Consider the following 18,076-nt stretch of genomic DNA (forward strand, 5'->3'; position numbering starts at 1 on the left):
TGCAAAATGGGCAGTCAGGTTAACAAGTCAGGTAAACAGTAACATTAACACTGTAACAATAACGCTGTAAGTACAATAGTGCAGAGAGCAAATGTGCAAGGAGTGGCAAGCTATAAAGAACTGCCAGTAGTGCAAAAAGTCAGATTAGCAGCCGTTTAGATTTAGGTTAACTATATGTTAGATTGACCATTTAACAGTCTAATGGCCAGGGGGACTAGACTACTGCGGAACCTGGTGGTCCTGCACCGCACACTGCAGTACCTCTTCCCAGAGGCTAGCAGAGTGAACAGTCCATGATGGGGGTGAGAGGGGTCCCCGATAATGTTCTTAGCATGGGATAGGCAGCGCTTCTGGCCAATGTCCTGAATGGAGGGGAGAGAAGTTCCGATGATTTTCTCTGCTGTCCTCGTCACCCTCCTCACACTACCCCAGTCGGAAGCGCTGAAGCCTCCACACCACACAGAGATACAGCTGGTCAGGATACTCTCTATGGTGCCCCTGTAGAATGCGATGAGGGAAGGTCGGTTGAGGTGGGCTCTCCTCATCCTCCGCAGGAAGTACAGGCTGCTGTGCCCTCTTAACCAGTGATGCAGTGTTCACGGACCAGGTGAGTTTGTTTGTAATGTGCACCCCTAGGAACTTGATACTGCTGACAACCTCCACGGCCTTGTTGTTGATGCAAAGTGGGGCATGGTTGGGCTGGTTTTTCCTAAAGTCGACAATGATCTCTTTAGTTTTGTCAACATTCAGGACCAGGCTGTTGTCCCTGCACCAGCCCACCAACTGCTCCACCTCCTCTCTGTAGGCCAGGTCGTTGTCGTCCCTGATGAGGCCCAACGTAAACTAATATCTACTTGCAGAAAGTTACATCTTCAAATAACAAATATTCACACACACAATACTGTGGACATGGGTAGGATAACGTTACTTAGAATTTCTCTATCTGTGAAATATGAGCAGTTTTATTCGTTTGCAACCTTTTTTTATCATTATTTTTGGGAAGTAGGCCTAGGAGTCTTGTCAGAGCAAATACATTTGTGGCCTGCAGGCCACATCCAGCCCAGAACACCCCCACAGGTGGACCAGAGAATGGGTTAACTCCACAGAAATTGTATTACTAACAACTCAGAAATTGCAACAATGTTTGAGACTAAGCGCAAAACCTCTTTTGGTATAGCAGTACTCTTCCCACACTGTCTGTAATTTTCAGGCGCATGGCTAATGATACGAAAAGTATTGGGTAATTTTAACTTTGAGACTTTAAAGTGATATGGCAACCCATTCATTACACATTCGAAAAAAGGCTGAGTACTAAATGCTAGTTCGAAACAAGTGTTAAGTAAGCTATAACTAGACCGAAACTTACACTCCTTACCAATTGAAATTCTCTTCGACGGTCGTAGGCATTCTGTATTCCCTGGTCAGCCCACAGGGCTCGGATGGGTGGCAGGAAATCCTGAAAAACCTTCGGCTGCAACCTTCCATGACCTTGGGCAATCAAAGACCGGGTGTCAAAGGACATTAACATATCACCGTGACGCTGATTGGACAAGTTTCCCCATGGAATGTGAAGCTTCTCTCGCGCATCAACTAAGACTCGAATACCTGCAAGAGACAACATTGATCTTTAAAGATGTAATATAACTTCACATCATGCAACAAAATGGAACATTAGAATGATCTTTGATGTTTTGTTTCAAAGAGGCGCAAGATGCTATGTGTAAACACTAGCTACTGAATGCTAGTTGGGTGTTAGTCAATGAATGTTGATTTTTACCAAAGCTTTTGGTTGTCACTATTTTCAGGACTGATAATTCTATTGTTTGGAACATCAAATCTTAGACAATGCATTGCAATCCACCACGGAAATACTTCACTGATCACTGATATGACTAAGTTAATCAAGTTTCATTTTTGATGCTGGGAACATAAAGAGTCATTTGTCTCTTTAAAATGTCATGCAAGACTATTTTATTAACACTCCACTTATTGAAACATGAATATTTTGTTTGTTTGTTTGTTTGTACATGATTCAATTGTTTGTTTGTTTGTACATGATTCAAATTGAATCTTTTCTTCCGGCGCCGTCACGAATGGCAGCCACTCCAGCAGCTCCCGTGTTATTTTCGATTGTTCTCGATTGTTCTCAGCTCAGGGATGCTGCTGGAAATGTGAATTTCCCTTCGGGGATGAACAAAGTATCTATCTATCTATCTATCTACATACTAACAGAGGTCCAACTAAATTCGCGATGGAAACTGACATCAAAGTTACTGTTAAGTGTAAACGTCATCAACTGTGCTATTTCCCCTTCTTGTTTAGCAGGCCTTTCCACCGACTGAAATTGCTCCGCTATTTGATATCATTTATAAAAAAATATCACATGAACACAAATTTGAATACAATAAAGTTGCATTTGAGTAGAGTATAACGACAAAAAAGACGATTCACTCATTAATTCATACAGTTACCCGGTGAATGGAGGCGAGAGCGAAAATTTTAATTCCAGTGCGCCCTTCGGAGATCACATGCGTGCACCATAAACCTTTGGCAAAAATAATGTGCCATTTCTTTGTCAAAATTAGCTCCAAATAAATCATTGTTTGACAGTTTTGTATATGAAAGATTTTAGTCAGTATTTTTTTAACTAAAAGGAAGGAATCGATCAAGAACTCCTGAACATTCTCAAAGACTGCAAGGAACTTATGAAGTCCATGAAATGTTTAACATAAAGTAGCCGTTAACACCAGTTTATTTCATCAGTATTTTAAATGTATTTATCCGCTTTTGTTTTCATTTTTAGACCATCAAATAGATGGTTGATGATATTCACAGGGAGAAATGGGACCGAGTGGCAGTGACAGCTGACGTGGACATCTTGAACATGGATTCTTACTTGGCTCTAAACTGTCACTACAGTACATTGGTGAAATCATACATTTGTCCATATCAGTCTTCAATACTTTCCACTAAGTCATACCACGGACAACTTGGCCAAGTTCAAGAGAAATATGATTAGATCAGGCCCTAACTAACAAAGTAACATGTTTTGCGACTGATGTTGATCCAAACAGGATTGCATCAATCACATGGCTCCAAATTTAGCACTTAATATTTGCATAGCACATAATCTAACAATATTACTTATAAAGTCTTGTAATCATATCCTTGCACTGACAGCAATCAGACACAAAGCTAAGCACGTTGTCACATATTTCCATTCAGTACGATAGCCAAGGAGATGCCTGCTCGGGTTCAGCAATAGATGAGACGACCAAGTTTGAAACTGATCAATGAGATGCTGACGTGCTGGACCAGTAAATATAAAATGTTGGGCAGGCTGCATGATGAGAACCAGTGTGGGTATTTTTGACCTCAGTAAAGACAGATTTGGTAACAACCTGGTAACATGCAAACGTACAACTTCATTACTTGAATGCAGTACACAATAAATTATATTTGCTTCTACATTGTCATTGTAACATGTAAAATGCACAATAAAATTAGTCTCTGGTACCATGAATAAATTGAGACGGTTGGTAATGGAGTTTGGAAGAGTGTGTGATAGGCGTAAGTTATGTGTGAATGTTGGCAAGAGTAAGGGGATGAAGTGTTCAGGTGATGGAGTGGGCACGGCTTTGCAAATAAGGTTGAATGGACCGGTGCTGGAAAAAGTTGAAAGCTTTAGGTACTTGGGTTGTGATGTGGCTGCAGTTGGTGGAATGGAGTGTGGGGTATTGCAGGGAGTGAATCAATGAAGCAAGTTTTTGGGTGCTCTGAGGAGAGTGATGAGTAACAAGAGTATGGGTGTTAAGATAGGACTGTATGAGAGTGTGATTGTGCCGTCAGTGTTGTATGGTGCAGAGACTTGGAGCCCGAATGCAAATTTGAGAAGGAAATTAAATGTTTTTGAGATGAAGTGTTTGAGGAGTAAGTTAGGAGTGACAAGATTGGATAAATTGAGAAATAAAATTGCGAGAGACAGAACGGAGGTAGTAGTGGAACTGAGCAAGCGTGTGGGTAAGAGAGTACTCTGTTGGTTTAGACACATGGAGAGGATGGATGAAGAGCGAATGTTGAAGAGGATCTACAGAGCAGAAGTCAATGGAAGGAGACCAAGAGAAAGGCCGTGATTGACGTGGATGGATGGTGTTATGAGTGTACTGCAGGAAAGAGGTCTAATTGTAGTGGAAGCTAGAGCTCTTGTTGGTGATAGGAATTAATAGAGATGTGTTGTGAGAGGATAGTGGGATGTTTGGACGTGTTCTAAGGGATGGGTAGGACAACTGAATGATGCGGCAGGGGTAAACCAGTGAAAGCTGTAGGGCCCTGCTGTTGAACAGAAGAGCGTGTTGTGTAACCCTGACCCGAGTGACATGGACGCTTTCTTGTGTCCAGTTTCATCTTAAGGGACGAAAGTATGACCAACTAGGGTGCCGAGGTGCATAACTTGTTTGGGCATTTGCGTTGGCCATGGTCAAATGTTTGTGTTTTTTGCAACTTTTTCCTTTTCTTTGTTTTTGTGTATGTGTTTGTCTTGCTGTCGGTCACCCCTCTCGAGGGATATGACCAGGGTAGATAGATAGACCTTGAATAAAGATAGTGTGATAAGATAACACCCAATGCCTTTCATGTGTCATCTATATCACTGGTAGTCCAGTAGTAAAAGACTGCCGCGGTCAGGGTTCAAATCAGTGTCAGTAAAGTCTGTCAAAGATGTTTCCTGCATGGATTCAGCCACACAGTGTCAACACAGTGACAATACAGCACAACGGTTCGAGATTGAAATTTTAAAAAATGAGTAAAAAAAAACCAAAATCCTATCTGGACACATTTTCATTACACCAATAGCTCCAAAATATTGTGCATTGTCTATCACTGACAGAAGAATCTGAATTAGTTCCTCAAAGCTTAGCACTTTGTGTTTCTAAATGCCAAAAGTAGAGAATAACGATGGCTTTGTTTTCTGTTATAGTCATGATTGTCCTATTTGGAACACCTGTGGCAGCTTGATTGGCGCTATGATAGGTTGGTCGTTTTGGTTGTAACATTTCTCAGAATTCACTGTGTGAATATAACTTGTTTTTATATTCCTAAATAAAAAAACTATCTTTCTCACACACACACACACACACACACGCACACAGTAACGTTTCAATAATCAGTCTAATTGCATCTCTTGTACGTTTATCAGTCTTGTACTCTTTTATTTTGAAGTCACATTTCCGGTGTATTTTTCTGTTCCCTGTGTGAATAAAGTTAACTCCACACACGGGAGGGGGCAGTGCTCTTCCGCTTGGGAAATGTATTTACCTTAATGCTTGTTTTTATTTGAGTAATTCTGGCAACATAGAGTTTATATAAGTTTTAACTTTAACAGCTAACAGCCCGGACAAGCTGATTGGTGGCCACACCCTTCTTAAGCCCCTGTCTCCAGTTCAAACTTTGTCAGATCGTTGCGAGCTGTTGTGTTTTCACTTAGTGAACGTTTCCGTCCGACTCCGTCCCTGTTAAACCTGTTTTCTGCCTGATCCCTGTTTTCGACCCATTTCTGAACCTGACTACGCCTAGTCTGCCTGCCTACGATCACTTTTACGAACTCAACATTGCCTCTGATCTCCAGCCCTGGTCTAATGACGTGCCATTCCCGTCTGCCTTCTTTCGACACTGAAGTGTCACCCCCTCATTGCTCGATTCCGCTCTTCGCCATTCCTCAGATCAAGCAATCAAGCAAGCCTAAATCTCACTTTCTTTCAATAAAACCTGAGAAACGCATGCAATTGAGTCCTGTGTCCGTTTTGGTCTGTGACAGTTATACACGGTTCAATTTATATCTTTGCATGTTTTTCAGGGATTCTGTGTTGTTTCAGTCAACATTGGTTAGAAGTTGAATTGTAAATAGCCAAAAGTTAACTGTTGAGTAAAAAAAAAAAAAGGTTAGTATAACGGTAGTTAAATAATTTTTTCATTCATTGGTTTCATGCATTATTATTGGTAGTATATCGGTTGAAGCAACAAAAAAAATCTTAGGGGCCATTGGGGGGCTGAGCAGAAAAGAGCTGGTTCTCGAAAAACAACCGGAATTCCCATTTATTATAGGTTGCGCTTGACAATAACAGACCTGTCAAAATAACCGTTCTACCCATATTTTATTTTTATCGTTTGGGTCGGTGGAATTTTCCAGTAAAATTTTTTACTTATTGAGTCTATTTAACCGTAAACAAATAATAAACCCAATAACAACATAGTAATAACACGATAAGTTGTTATTTTAGAAATGCATATCAAACTGGGTGCCCTTTGCCCTAATTAATAACAAAAAGTAGCTTTTGGCTTCACAAAGATTGGAGGGCCCTGGTTTGGACCAATCTAGTAAAAGTCATAACATTTCAAGTTAAATAAAATATCATTAAAGGGTATTTTCCTGCGTTTTTAACAACACAGTGGCGGGTAATTTTAACCCAAGGATGGGCTATCGCTCATTATGATGTCTACCTCATGCATTTCCAACGGATTGTCAGAAGCCGGCAAAAGCAGATGTCATTGGATCAGATTTTCAAAAAACGCGAGACAAAACAGTAAACGATTTTATTTTTTAATTTCTTTACTAGAAATTAGCGTACTTACATTCAAAATACGTCTCTACTTACTAAGTTTTAAGTTTACGAAGCTACTCCCAGAAAAAATGAAGTTCATAAGTAAATGTTGACAATAAAGTTGAGTATAATGACAATAAGGACGATTCATACATGAATTCATAAATTCATACAGTTACATGGTAAATGGAGGCGAGAGCGATAATTTTACTTGCAGAGCACCCTTTGGCAATCACGGGCATGCACCATAAACTTTAGGCAAAAATATTGTGCCGTTTCTTTGACAAAATTAGCTCCAAAGAAAGCCTCGTTTGTTAATGAAACCCTGGCCGGAAAGAGTGCACCCATATCCAGTGAGTGGAGATAGGCTCCGAATTAAGGCAATGCTGCCCCAGGGCACGCCTTAACACCTTCCCGAAGATAGTGCGCCGTCCGCCAGCTAAAACGAGTTCCAGAGATAGCTTTGTTTCAACACTTACCGCTAAACCACACGATTCTTATAGCACGTATGGGTCTTGTTTGTATATCAGTGAACATTTAATCTCGTGACTTAGCTCGTAAGGTTTATCGATAGCGAAACTAGAGCTTTGATCACCATATTTCCAATGCTAATCACAATAATATGGAAGTAAACATACCGGTTGACATACAACCAGTATGGCCGCCACTACTTGAGTTGCCCGGATGTTGACAAGTGATTAGGGACGTTTAATTGGAGTAACGTCCACGACGACCTATGGAGGTTGTTCCAGTAAACACACATCGTCGTATTAATTATTCTGCCATGCTAACCACAATGTCAGGTTTGGCGAAACCAACAGCTAAAGAGACCCCTCGCTACTTCACAATTTGTTTATTGCCGGTTATCTCCATCGCAAATTTTTAATTAAATTATATTGTCATTAATGTCCACGAATCGTGCATTGTTTCAAAAAGGCAGCAAACAGCAGGTACGGACTGGAGAGGTCACTCTGTGTTATGAGGGCTTGTGTCTTAGTGCACAACTATGATAGGTTGCTGTATGCCTTCAGTCAAACAGCCAGAGAATGCATGGTCAGCGTCTCCGATCAAGACAAACTGGGAAGGATAGCGGCCACTAGTTTTTAGCAGCTCGTTACATTGAGAAGAAATTTATCAATTCAATCGGACACTCGGGAAAGTCAGAAGGACGCAAAAAAATCCTGACCACCAGCGAGTGCTGGTGGATTATTATCGCGTCCGGGAATGAACTGAGGCAAGCAATAGCCTGGCTGCAGGTCCGGCCTACCTTTCAGCCAGGCTAACACCCAATGCTAGTGTGCAAATAGCCACAATGGCAGAGGGGCTTCAATGTCCATAACGATGTGGCCAGAGTCCATGTGTTCCGATTTCTGCAGGGGAATCAGGGTGTGATAAAGCCCAGACCACACAGGGGTGGAGGGGGCGTTTGTGCTGAAGTAAGTGGTTGGGTCTTCGCTCATAACCGAAGCTGGCCGTGCTTTGACTAATGTCTTCCAATTTCATTCTAATTTTGTATAAGGACAATAAAACCATTTATTCAACTGCAATTGAGTGTTATGCATTGTTAATTGTTGATCTATAGTAGTTTTTTTGTTACAGTTGTGTACTCTCAGTCGGTAATGACATCATCGAGGTAAGTTTTACCCCTAAAATTACCGACGGCCCAACAGACCTTTGATAAACAAATACGTGTCTGTATGATGCCACGTATTATTGGAAAGCTTAAACTCTTGGTATTCAAGATATGACAACCATTTCAAAATGTACTCATCACAGAAACATCACGATCAGTCTGAAATAAAACACCAAGTACGTCCGCTAGCAGTCATAAAAATCAATGAATATTCACAAAAATAGATTTGTTTTATCCAGGAATCTAGAGAATCTAACCATGTAAAATATTCTCAAAAACACACGATAATGCTGTCAGATTAAAGAATATATACGCTTGAAAGCATTTCTGCTTATTTAGATGTTCCTAAAGGTAATCTGTTCGTTTCACTAAAAAACTGCCCTTTAAAAATAAACAGACCCTTAAAATTATTCCCAATTAGGCTGTTAGCTTCTGGCCTTTTGATTGACACCTCTCTCGCCAATAGAAGGCTTTTCTTCACTGTCCACAGCCCGCATTAGCCTAAACTAGACTGTTTGATAAAAGGGCCATCGCCTCCTGCAGCTCTGACTATCTTCACCCAGTAGTAACAATTTCAAATGATGGTTGACTCATTGCTTAGCCAATAAAATTTACAATTTAATGCGATTTTCCGGGGCTGTATTTAAAATAGAGCTGAAATTATATGCGCGCAAAGCAATCCGTGATTCATTTTTACGCACCATTATTACGCGTGTGCACTGATTTGACTTCTTGAAAGCGAAGTCAAACATTTCCAACTCTTTCACAATGTCTAAAAATTGGCCAAAGTAAAATACACATTTGCAAAGACTTTTGTGATTTAAACTGGCCGTCCCCACATTGCCACATTTGGAAACGCCTAAACCTTGAAAAATTGTGAAAAATACAATGTTTGTTTTTTTCAGATTGTGATCAAATCTAAAAGGTACCAGGTAAGGCTCTAAGCTATTGTCTCGCCTGTTTTCAAACTAAAATGCCCATGCTACAACTAGGCAGTAAATTGCAAAGAAAAAAAAGTCAGGCGAGAATAACAACCTTCTATTTCTGAGTGTCCCACCTCGGATTACTCAATGTAAATAAATTGCACTTGGAGTAATTATTTCAGTTTGGGACAAAACTTCAGTGTGTTACCTTTTGAAAGAGACCAAAACCGTCTGTATTATTCAAACGGTTCAAGAACACAATTTAATATACTTAATGGACGTCTTGGATTGAGATTTTAGGCCAATTTACAGGAACGCTAAGGGGTTAATGTATTTCTGTCTGTTCCAACTCAAGATTACTCAATGTTAGCACAAAGATTATTTTAAGGACAAAACATCAGAGTGTTACCTTTCAAAAGAGACAAAAACCGTCCATAATCTCCAAAAGATTCAATAACGGCAATCAATTTAGTTCGGGTCCGTATTGAATTGGGATTTTAGGTGAATTTTACAAAAACGTTAAGGGGTAGTTATAATAGAGTGACACAACTTTGCAGTACTGTACGGTATTTCACTTTTCGTGGGTGATTCTGGTCCACATCAAACACCAAAACCAGGGGATCTCTGCGTTGTCATTTAGTAAACAGAAGACAAGATGAAAACATACACACACTTCAATTGGCAGCTCTTGGACATTCCTAGCCCACCTCGGATACAAGCACAAATAAATATCTTGGGTGTTTCTTGTTCGCTTGTCCAGTGAAGCAGGCAACAGAATGGCCCCGGTCATCTCAAGGAGCAACTACAAAAGCTATCAGCTTCATTATCTACGTTTACAGGAAAACAGACCAGTAACAACACGGGAGACTTTAGCGCATTAGTCCAATTCTTACCTTTAATGACATTACTATAAATAGTTGCTCTGAATTCTTCTTTAGTCCTTTGATCGAAGTCCTGTCCATGTATAATGCGCATCTGCTTGAGGAAAGTCGACTTGCCGCTCTCGCCTGCACCGAGTAATAGGATTTTAACTAGCCTCCTAACGTACGTCTTATCCCGAATGAGACATTTATCAATCTCTTTCGACTTCTGCAACTGCTCTGCCTCACTGCTAGTGAGGAGGCAGTTTGGGAAACAGACTGATAAAACGGGGCGAGACGGCAGGAAATCCGCCATTTTTGAAACAACTTCATCGATGCAACGAGGAAGACTGAGCAGCTGAAGCTGCAGCCGCTGGTGCGTTCACAACTATCGGAATTTTAGCAATTACAAGAAAAGGCTCAACCACGATTCCCCGACACTATTTCCTTTTTTTTTGCAAACAAATAATGCTTTGTCTTATGTCACCTCTATAAATGAGGCACCATTTGGCAGTTGCAGGTCCCATAAGGACAACGGTAGAACCCCTGCTATAGTTGGCCTAAACCACAGCTATTAGACATCAGGCCCGCACAGTTTTTAATTTGACCCATAAGACAACAGTCAGAGACGTAAAAGAGAGAAATCAGCAGCAGTTTGAAATATGTTCACTTGATGTTGACAAAGCCAGGTGCCACTCGCAAAGCAACTGGAGCTATTTTATCTTTTTATCTCTCTCTCTCTCTCTCTCTCCTTTTTTGTCTCATTTTATTCTCTCTTCGTCTCTCTTTTTTTCCCTCTCTTTTTCACTTTATTTTTTTCTTGATCCATCTCTCTTTTGTTATATGTGTCTTTCTCTCATCTTCCTTCTTCCTTTTGCTCTATCTTTTTCACTATATTTGTAACACTTTCTTTTCTTTCATTCTTTTCACTCTTTCTCTATCACAGCTGAGATTTTATCTTTTTTTATCTTTCTCATATTTTTTTCTTTCTCTCTTTTTTCAGTCTTTCTTTCTCTATACTTGACTTGACTATACTACTCTCTCACTCTCTCACTCTCTCTCTCCCTCACGTTTTTTGTCTTTTTCTCATGCTATCTCTTCTTGTTATCTCTTGCTCTTTCTCTCTCTTTCTCTCTTTCTCTCTCCATCCTGTTCCCTCTTTTGTCTCTTTATCTCTTTCTTGTTCTCACTCTTTATTTATCTCTTTCTCTATATTACTGTCTCTTCTCTGTCTCTCTCCAGTGTTCTCGTTTGCCCGCGGATGCAACTTTTTTGACACCAAATTGTCATTATTACCCAATTACTTTTTTTTTAACAAAGATTTACCACAATCCAAACTTTTCGTCAGGCAGATCCGCCATTGTTGTTTTGGTCTTGCAGCGATCTCGGCAAACGAGATCTCGTTGCTTCGAGATGACGTCATTGTTTTGGTGGTTGTCGAGTAAGAGAAGTATGCCTCCATAAAAACAGTTGGTAAAACAAAAATCAACAAAAAATTGGTAATTTCTTCAGTGTCGGTAATAAGTAGAAACATAATACAGAAAGTGGTAACAACAGCAATAATTCCGGCACGAAAAAACGGCGGAGAAATTCTTCAGAAGACCGCGAAGGCAAGGAAAACACGTGTTTTGAAGCGAAAGATTTGACGAAAGATAAGCAAACGAATATTCCTAGCGAGAAAAGGACATTTCTGCCAAAACGGACTCAATTATATTCCTGGTTACGCTATGAGGAGGATGATAATGGAGGCTACATTTTCTGTGATGCGTGCACCCAGCGTGACAAAAAAACTGGATTGCATCAATCATTTCGCAATACGAACTTTCAGAAAAGCACATTGGATCGGCACAACGAAACCACAGATTAGCTATGGAAATTCTGTTGCTGCAATTGGACCTTAAGAAGGCATTACAAACTGTGGCGGGACAGTAAACCACAAAGAATATATGAACTGAAAAATCTGAAGTGATTAAAACTGCATGCATATATAGACTAATATTTCAGCAATATTATTTTGTATGATGTACAATATATTTGTGAACTGAAAAATCTGAAGTGATAACTGCTTTGTATTACCAATTAAGTGTGATGATTATAACTGAATGAATACATAGATTTATATATTTATTTGTATACCGTATTTTACGCACTATAAGGTGCACCTAAAAGCCTCTATTTTTTTCAAAAGCTGATCATGCGCCTTATAATACAGTGCGCCTTATATATGGATCAATATTAAGTCGCAAAGTCTTGCAACTAAAGCAAGCAGCCGCCGACTAGATTTTCCCCCGAAGGCGAAGTCGTTCGCGATGTATGCTGGGATTTATATACCGGCGTTTCATTTCCTAACCAATGTGTCAATCATCATTTGAATCAGTCACTATTGGCTAAAGTTATTCGGAGGTAAAGGGGGCGGATCCTTTTTATCATTTACAGGCTCGCATAAGCTAAAGGGGCGAAACAAAGCCTGCAATTGGCCAAAAAAGATGAATGTGAATCACATGTTGGGTTGCACTACAGCATAGAGAAAACATTTTTTACTTTTCTGTATTTGTAAATATTTCACTCTCCTGGATTTACTACACTCACGGTTGTAAGAAGACCATTTTACCCCGAAGGCGAAGTAGTCTGCGGTGTATGCTGGGATTTATATACCGGCGTTTCATTTTCTAACCAATGTGTCAATCATCATTTGAAGCAGTCACTATTGGCTAAAGTTATTCGGAGGTAAAGGGAGCGGATCCTTTTTATCATTTACAGGCCCGCATAGGCTAAAGGGGCAAGACAAAGCCTGCAATTGGCCGAAAAAGATGAATGTGAATCACATGTTGGGTTGCACTACTGCATAGAGAAAACATGTTTTACTATTCTGTATTTGTAAATATTTTACTCTCCTGGATTTCCTACACTCACGGTTGTGAGAAGACCATGGTTACGTATCATTAATGAACGTGAAGGCTGCAAGAGAACTTAGGTGAGCTATGCGGATTTATATTTTCCCGGTATCTGGTTTTAGAACGATCTTGATGTTTCTGTGATGAGTCTTTTTTTAAACTAAATTCAATTCAAAGTGTTTATTGTCATATGCACAGTAAAGAACCCCGTTTCCCTGCACAATAATATTCTTACTTTGCTGTCGACACAGTTGCCAGCAAAAAATAAAATGGAAACTAAGAAATGTTTGTTTGGTGACATCGTACGGACACCGCATCCGCACGTGTCTACGACACGTATTTGCTTCTTTGCAAGCTTTCGGAATGTTAAGGGGGTAATAGGTTTGACTGAACTATCTGACTGTTTTGTCGACGTTCCCATTGTAGCGCCTTATAATCCGGTGCGCCTTATGTATGGAAAATATAGGACCAAAAACTATTTTTTGGGGGTGCGCCCTATAACCCGGTGCGCCTTATAGTGCGGAAAATACGGTATTTGTCGCTGATTTTCAATTTCAACCTCGATAACACTAAATTTTGGGGACCCATAGATCTCTGTTGGGACCCATAGATTTTTGAGCATGCGAGAGGTAAAATGAACACTGCCTCTCTCTCTCTCTCTCTCTCTCTCTCTCTCTCTCTCTCTCTCTCTCTCTCTCTCTCTCTCTCTCTCTCTCTCTCTCTCTCTCTTTACTCTCTTGATCTTTCTCTTGTTCTGCCTCTCTCTTGTTCTGTATATCTCTCCTGTTCTCTCTCTCTCTCGTACTCTCTCTTTTTTGACTTTCCTTTTTTCTCTATATCACTGTCTCTCTTTCTCTCCCTTTCTCTTTTTGTTTGTATTATTCTTACTCTCTCTCTTTCTCTCTCTTTCATTCTCTCTCTGTCTTTCGCTGTCTTGTTCTCTCTCTCTATAGCTGGGATGGGCTCCAGCACCCCCGCGACCTTATTGAGGATACGCGGTGCAGATAATGGATGGATGGATCATTTCGTGTTGATGATGTTTATGTATTGTTTAGTGATGCCCTTGCAACATCCATTGCAGCATGGTCATCCTGGAAGGGGGATTACCTGATTTCCGGTCCCTTCTCAAGGTTTCTTAATTCCCTACAAAAAAACACGATTGACTTCACTTAAAATAGGGCCGTTTTAATCAAAATGCTTTAACTTGGTAGTGTTATACTTTGATCTTTTAATTTGCAACATTTTACTTCATAAATACTGGTATAGTTCAACACAGACAAAACTGACGTGCTTGTAATATGCTTTGTCTGTACATTGACAAAACCAAATAAGATAATATCTTTTTATCAGGTTGAATGAACAGAAATAGCATTTGTGTACGGATGTTTAGTGACACAATAATCGGCAACAAGAAAAAACGCTGCTCAATAACCATCTTTTTAATTTTGTCAATTAGAGGATAAAACACACTTGGTGCTGCTGGAGATTGTTGCAGCTTAATTGAATCACATACTGTGACAACAATCAGGGGTAATCCCAGAGGGGGCGGGGGGGATGCTGGTGCTGGTGCCCACCCAAAGACAGGCTCTGCCCACCCAAAGAAAATTGGATGTTATAATGAGAGGAGTCTGGGCCGCGCATATAGATAGATAGATAGATAGATAGATAGATACTTTATTCATCCCCGAAGGGAAATTCACTTTTCCAGCAGCATCCCTAAGCTGAGAACAATCGAAAATAACTGAGAACAATCGAAAATAACACGGGAGCTGCTGGAGTGGCTGCCATTCGTGACGGCGCCGGAGAAACGATTCAATTTGAATCATGTACAAACAAACAAACAATATGCTATCCCATTCATATAATATTGTGTATATCAGCAGACACAAGCATGGACTCTCCCGCATCCTACAACACGCATTGAGTGTGTCAGTCCCCAGATAAAGAAAAACAAAGGAAAAAAAGCTAATTGTGAAACACACCCCTGAAAATAATGGAAACACAAATTAAAATGTTTAGTTATTTAAAAAAAAAAGATCAAATAAAAGATAATTTTGACGTTTTATATACACAGCAAATTTAAAGGCAGCAACACATATTCCATGGAAAAAATGCTTATTGACCAATCACAAGAGGAAAAAAAGTGTGTGGAAGGCAGGTGACTGTCTATTGTGTCAAACAATGAGGCTTGATGTAAGATGTTGCTAGATGTGCTGCTGGTTATGTATAACGTGCATTAATGCTGTAGCTTTTCAGCCCCAGGAAAGTAAACCTGTACCAAAGGCTGTAGGGATAAAGAAGCTTTGCTTCAGCTAATAGGTGGCTGAATCCTTCCTAACCTTCTGTCTGTTTTTCCACCTCAGTCAGGTGCGTAATATCCACTACATACTTACTTTTAAACGCTATTCTATTTTTCTGAAATCTCTAAATTGTTGGCACAGGAAGGATTTTCGTCATCAACAAAAATGACAATCAGAACAACCCGCCCTGATCGTGCTACGCATTTTCATCGACTGCATTGTCTTGATAAGGTAGGTGTTTATTCATGTTCAGATCTATCTTTTTTGTTGAAACAGTTTTTTCTTACATCAGTTCACGAAACCAAAAATGCATGACAGTGATTTCACCCCAACTTCGATGAGATATCTCAAAATAAGAGCTCTCTTAGTATGGCAGTTTTTTCTTTGTTTTGTTTTTTGTTTTTTTTTCTGGACCTATGATTTTTTCAATTAAAAAAACAACAACATTGGTATGATAGTTGAAGTAATTTTTCTCAGTATTCAAATCAATGTTGCTTTTGATTCCTGTAAAATTCGGCTAACCTTTTCAATCCAAGAGGTACCCAAAGTAAATTGAATGCTGTTATTGAAGTGTTTGGATAATATTGATGGTTTTGGGCTCTTTTAAAAGGTAACACTCTTGGTCTCTTTTAAAAGGTAACACTTTTGTCCTGAACTGAAATGATCACTGCAAGTGCGACTAACATTAAGTAATCTAGCATGTATGTATGTAGCATGAGCATTTTAGCTGGAAAACAGGTTAAGCCTTACCTAGTACCTTGACAAATTTGATGTCAAACTGAAAATTTAAACATTGTATGTCTAAAAACATGCATTTCAGGTGAATTGCCCGGTCCAAATTGTCCCTAGGTGCGAATGAGCGAGTGAGTTGTCTGTCCCCGTGTGCCCTGCGATTGGGTGGCAACCAGTTCAGGGTGTCCCCTGCCCAATGCCCGATGATTGCTGGGATGGGCTCCAGCACCCTCGCGACCCTACTGAGGATAAGCGGTGCAGCTGATGAGATGAGATGTTATAAATGTCTAGGCGTTTACAAAAGTGGCCGTTTGGAGACGACAAGTTTACAGCTATAAAATCTTTGCATTAGTCTATTTGACTTCGGCCAATTTTTAGACATTGTGAAAGAGTTAAAAACGTTTGACTTTTTTCCCCAGAATTTACTTCATGATTTTGTACACATGTGCGTAAATATGGTACATAAAAATTAATCACGAATGGCTTTGTGCACGATTACTTTCGGCTCTGATTTGAATACACATCGTAAATGTGTACGTAGGTATGTTGGGAATTTCATTGGCTAACAAATGTGTCAATCGACATTTAAATCAGTCATCAGCTAAAGACATTTGAAGCCAAATTGGTCATGGAGTTTTCAATACAGGCCCTTCATAAATTGTCAGGCTAAGGACTGTGAAAAAAAGCTTGGAGTTGGCCAAGAGTGGTGTCACTCAAAAAGTCAGAGGCTAAGGGGCCGGTCACACAGACATTTGCGGCTCAATCACGGCCAGAAATTTCTGCCTTTGAGGCGGACGCTATTGGACGCATTGAGATCGCCATTCAGACGAGATACAGCGGTGCTTAACACGAGGTCGGAAATTCGCGCGCGGGTGGCAGCGCAAAAATGTTTGGCGCTGCTCTATTCTTCAGAGCGCGGGTACACAGCCTTTCACGAGCGTATTGATGCTATTGGGCGCTGTTGGACGTTTTGAGACCGCCATATAGACAAGATAGAGCAGTGCTTTACTCGCGGTCGGAAATTTTCACGTGGTTGGGCGCGCTCAAAACTTTTGAGCTTCTCAAAAGTTTGAGCACGTGTTAAACCGCGTGCCGCACACGTGGTCAACACGAGGAAATGACGCAGAAATGACGCGGAACGACGTGCTCTGGCCGCGGCCAGGGCGTGGTTACACATGGGTAGGACGGGAAATTTCAGCGGGTAATCGTGGGTGGAGCATGGTAATAGCATGTTCTGCGCCTGTATCGCGGTGTTATTACGTGAAATTAGCATGTTACGCGTGTGACGGTCAAACGCCTTCTCCGCGTATAAACAGCGCGAATGCCGAGCACACGTCAGTTGTGCTCGAGACGTCAAGGGGGTGAACATGGATCCCCGTCAGCGTAGTGACCTCGTCTTAATCCATTTTTATTTCTTGACATTTCTTTTCAAGATAATAAAATAAAAATGATGCCATAGCTTGAAATCTTGATCTTCACGGGACTGTGTCTTGTGCGGTTATGATTTCTACAGCCCGGTGCCGAGATTTGCATCCCCTCGCTACTACAACCACTTTTACCTCGTTTTATCTCACTTTTAGGGAATGTAATGGCGAACATATAACCAAAACCACTTCGTCTTGCATTTGTTGGAAATGTAATACAACTTAAACCATTCCGTCTTTGTTTTTGTTGTGAACGTAATCGAACAGTAAATCCTCCCCCCCTCGCGTGAACGCGCATTCTGCTGCGCTTCCAACGAAAGCGATCGTATTCTATATAAAACGCTTATTAAAACTATAAAGCGAGCTAATTATAACAATTGGGAGATCCTAGTCTATATAACGCGTTTATTTAAACAATAAAGTGCGATCGTATTCTACAAAATGCGTTTGTTAACGCGGATGAAAAAGTCAAAAGCGATCGCAGCTGAATGCGCGTTCACGCGAGGGGGTGGGGGGGTGGTGGTGTTGCGTAGGAGTCGGATTTGGGCACAACACTGGCTCTTGGTCCACACGAGAAAATGACGGAGAAATGAAGCGATGAGGAAGCGGAACAGTCGCCGGCGTGTTTTGCGGGCATACCACCGATGAACAGCGGGTTGGCCAATTTTGCGCATTTTCCATCCCGGGCAACCACGGGCAAAAAAAAACGCAAAA

At 40.6% G+C, this 18,076-nt stretch overlaps 2 protein-coding genes across 7 annotated transcripts in view; one reads left to right on the forward strand and one right to left on the reverse strand.

Moving 5' to 3' along the window:
- The window catches only part of gna13b (guanine nucleotide binding protein (G protein), alpha 13b), a 58,276-nt gene extending 47,902 nt beyond the window's left edge, over positions 1-10,374 (reverse strand). For 4 of the 5 annotated variants that reach the window (XR_015849858.1, XM_088329755.1, XM_088329665.1 and 1 more), the window contains exons 1-2: positions 10,046-10,374; positions 1,376-1,605 (exon numbers count right to left, since the gene is read on the reverse strand). Coding sequence is in view for 4 of the 5 variants with exons in the window: in XM_088329755.1 (XP_088185881.1) it covers positions 1,376-1,605; positions 10,046-10,328 (513 nt within the window). In the remaining variant the exon portion in view is untranslated. The remainder of the gene's footprint in view (positions 1-1,375; positions 1,606-10,045) is intronic. The other variant, XM_088329828.1, reaches the window with a different exon arrangement.
- Positions 10,183-18,076, forward strand: part of rgs9a (regulator of G protein signaling 9a) — a 71,602-nt gene continuing 63,708 nt past the window's right edge. Inside the window, exons 1-3 of one of the 2 annotated variants that reach the window (XM_088329541.1) lie at positions 10,183-10,388; positions 15,163-15,273; positions 15,348-15,437. In XM_088329541.1, the coding sequence (XP_088185667.1) occupies positions 15,372-15,437 (66 nt within the window). In that variant the 5' untranslated portion in view covers positions 10,183-10,388; positions 15,163-15,273; positions 15,348-15,371. The remainder of the gene's footprint in view (positions 10,389-15,162; positions 15,274-15,347; positions 15,438-18,076) is intronic. The other variant, XM_088329573.1, reaches the window with a different exon arrangement.

Source organism: Urocampus carinirostris, chromosome 1, assembly GCF_059441175.1.
Source record: "Urocampus carinirostris isolate Australia breed hairy pipefish chromosome 1, RoL_Ucar_1.0, whole genome shotgun sequence".
In the NCBI taxonomy this organism is placed as follows: domain Eukaryota; kingdom Metazoa; phylum Chordata; class Actinopteri; order Syngnathiformes; family Syngnathidae; genus Urocampus; species Urocampus carinirostris.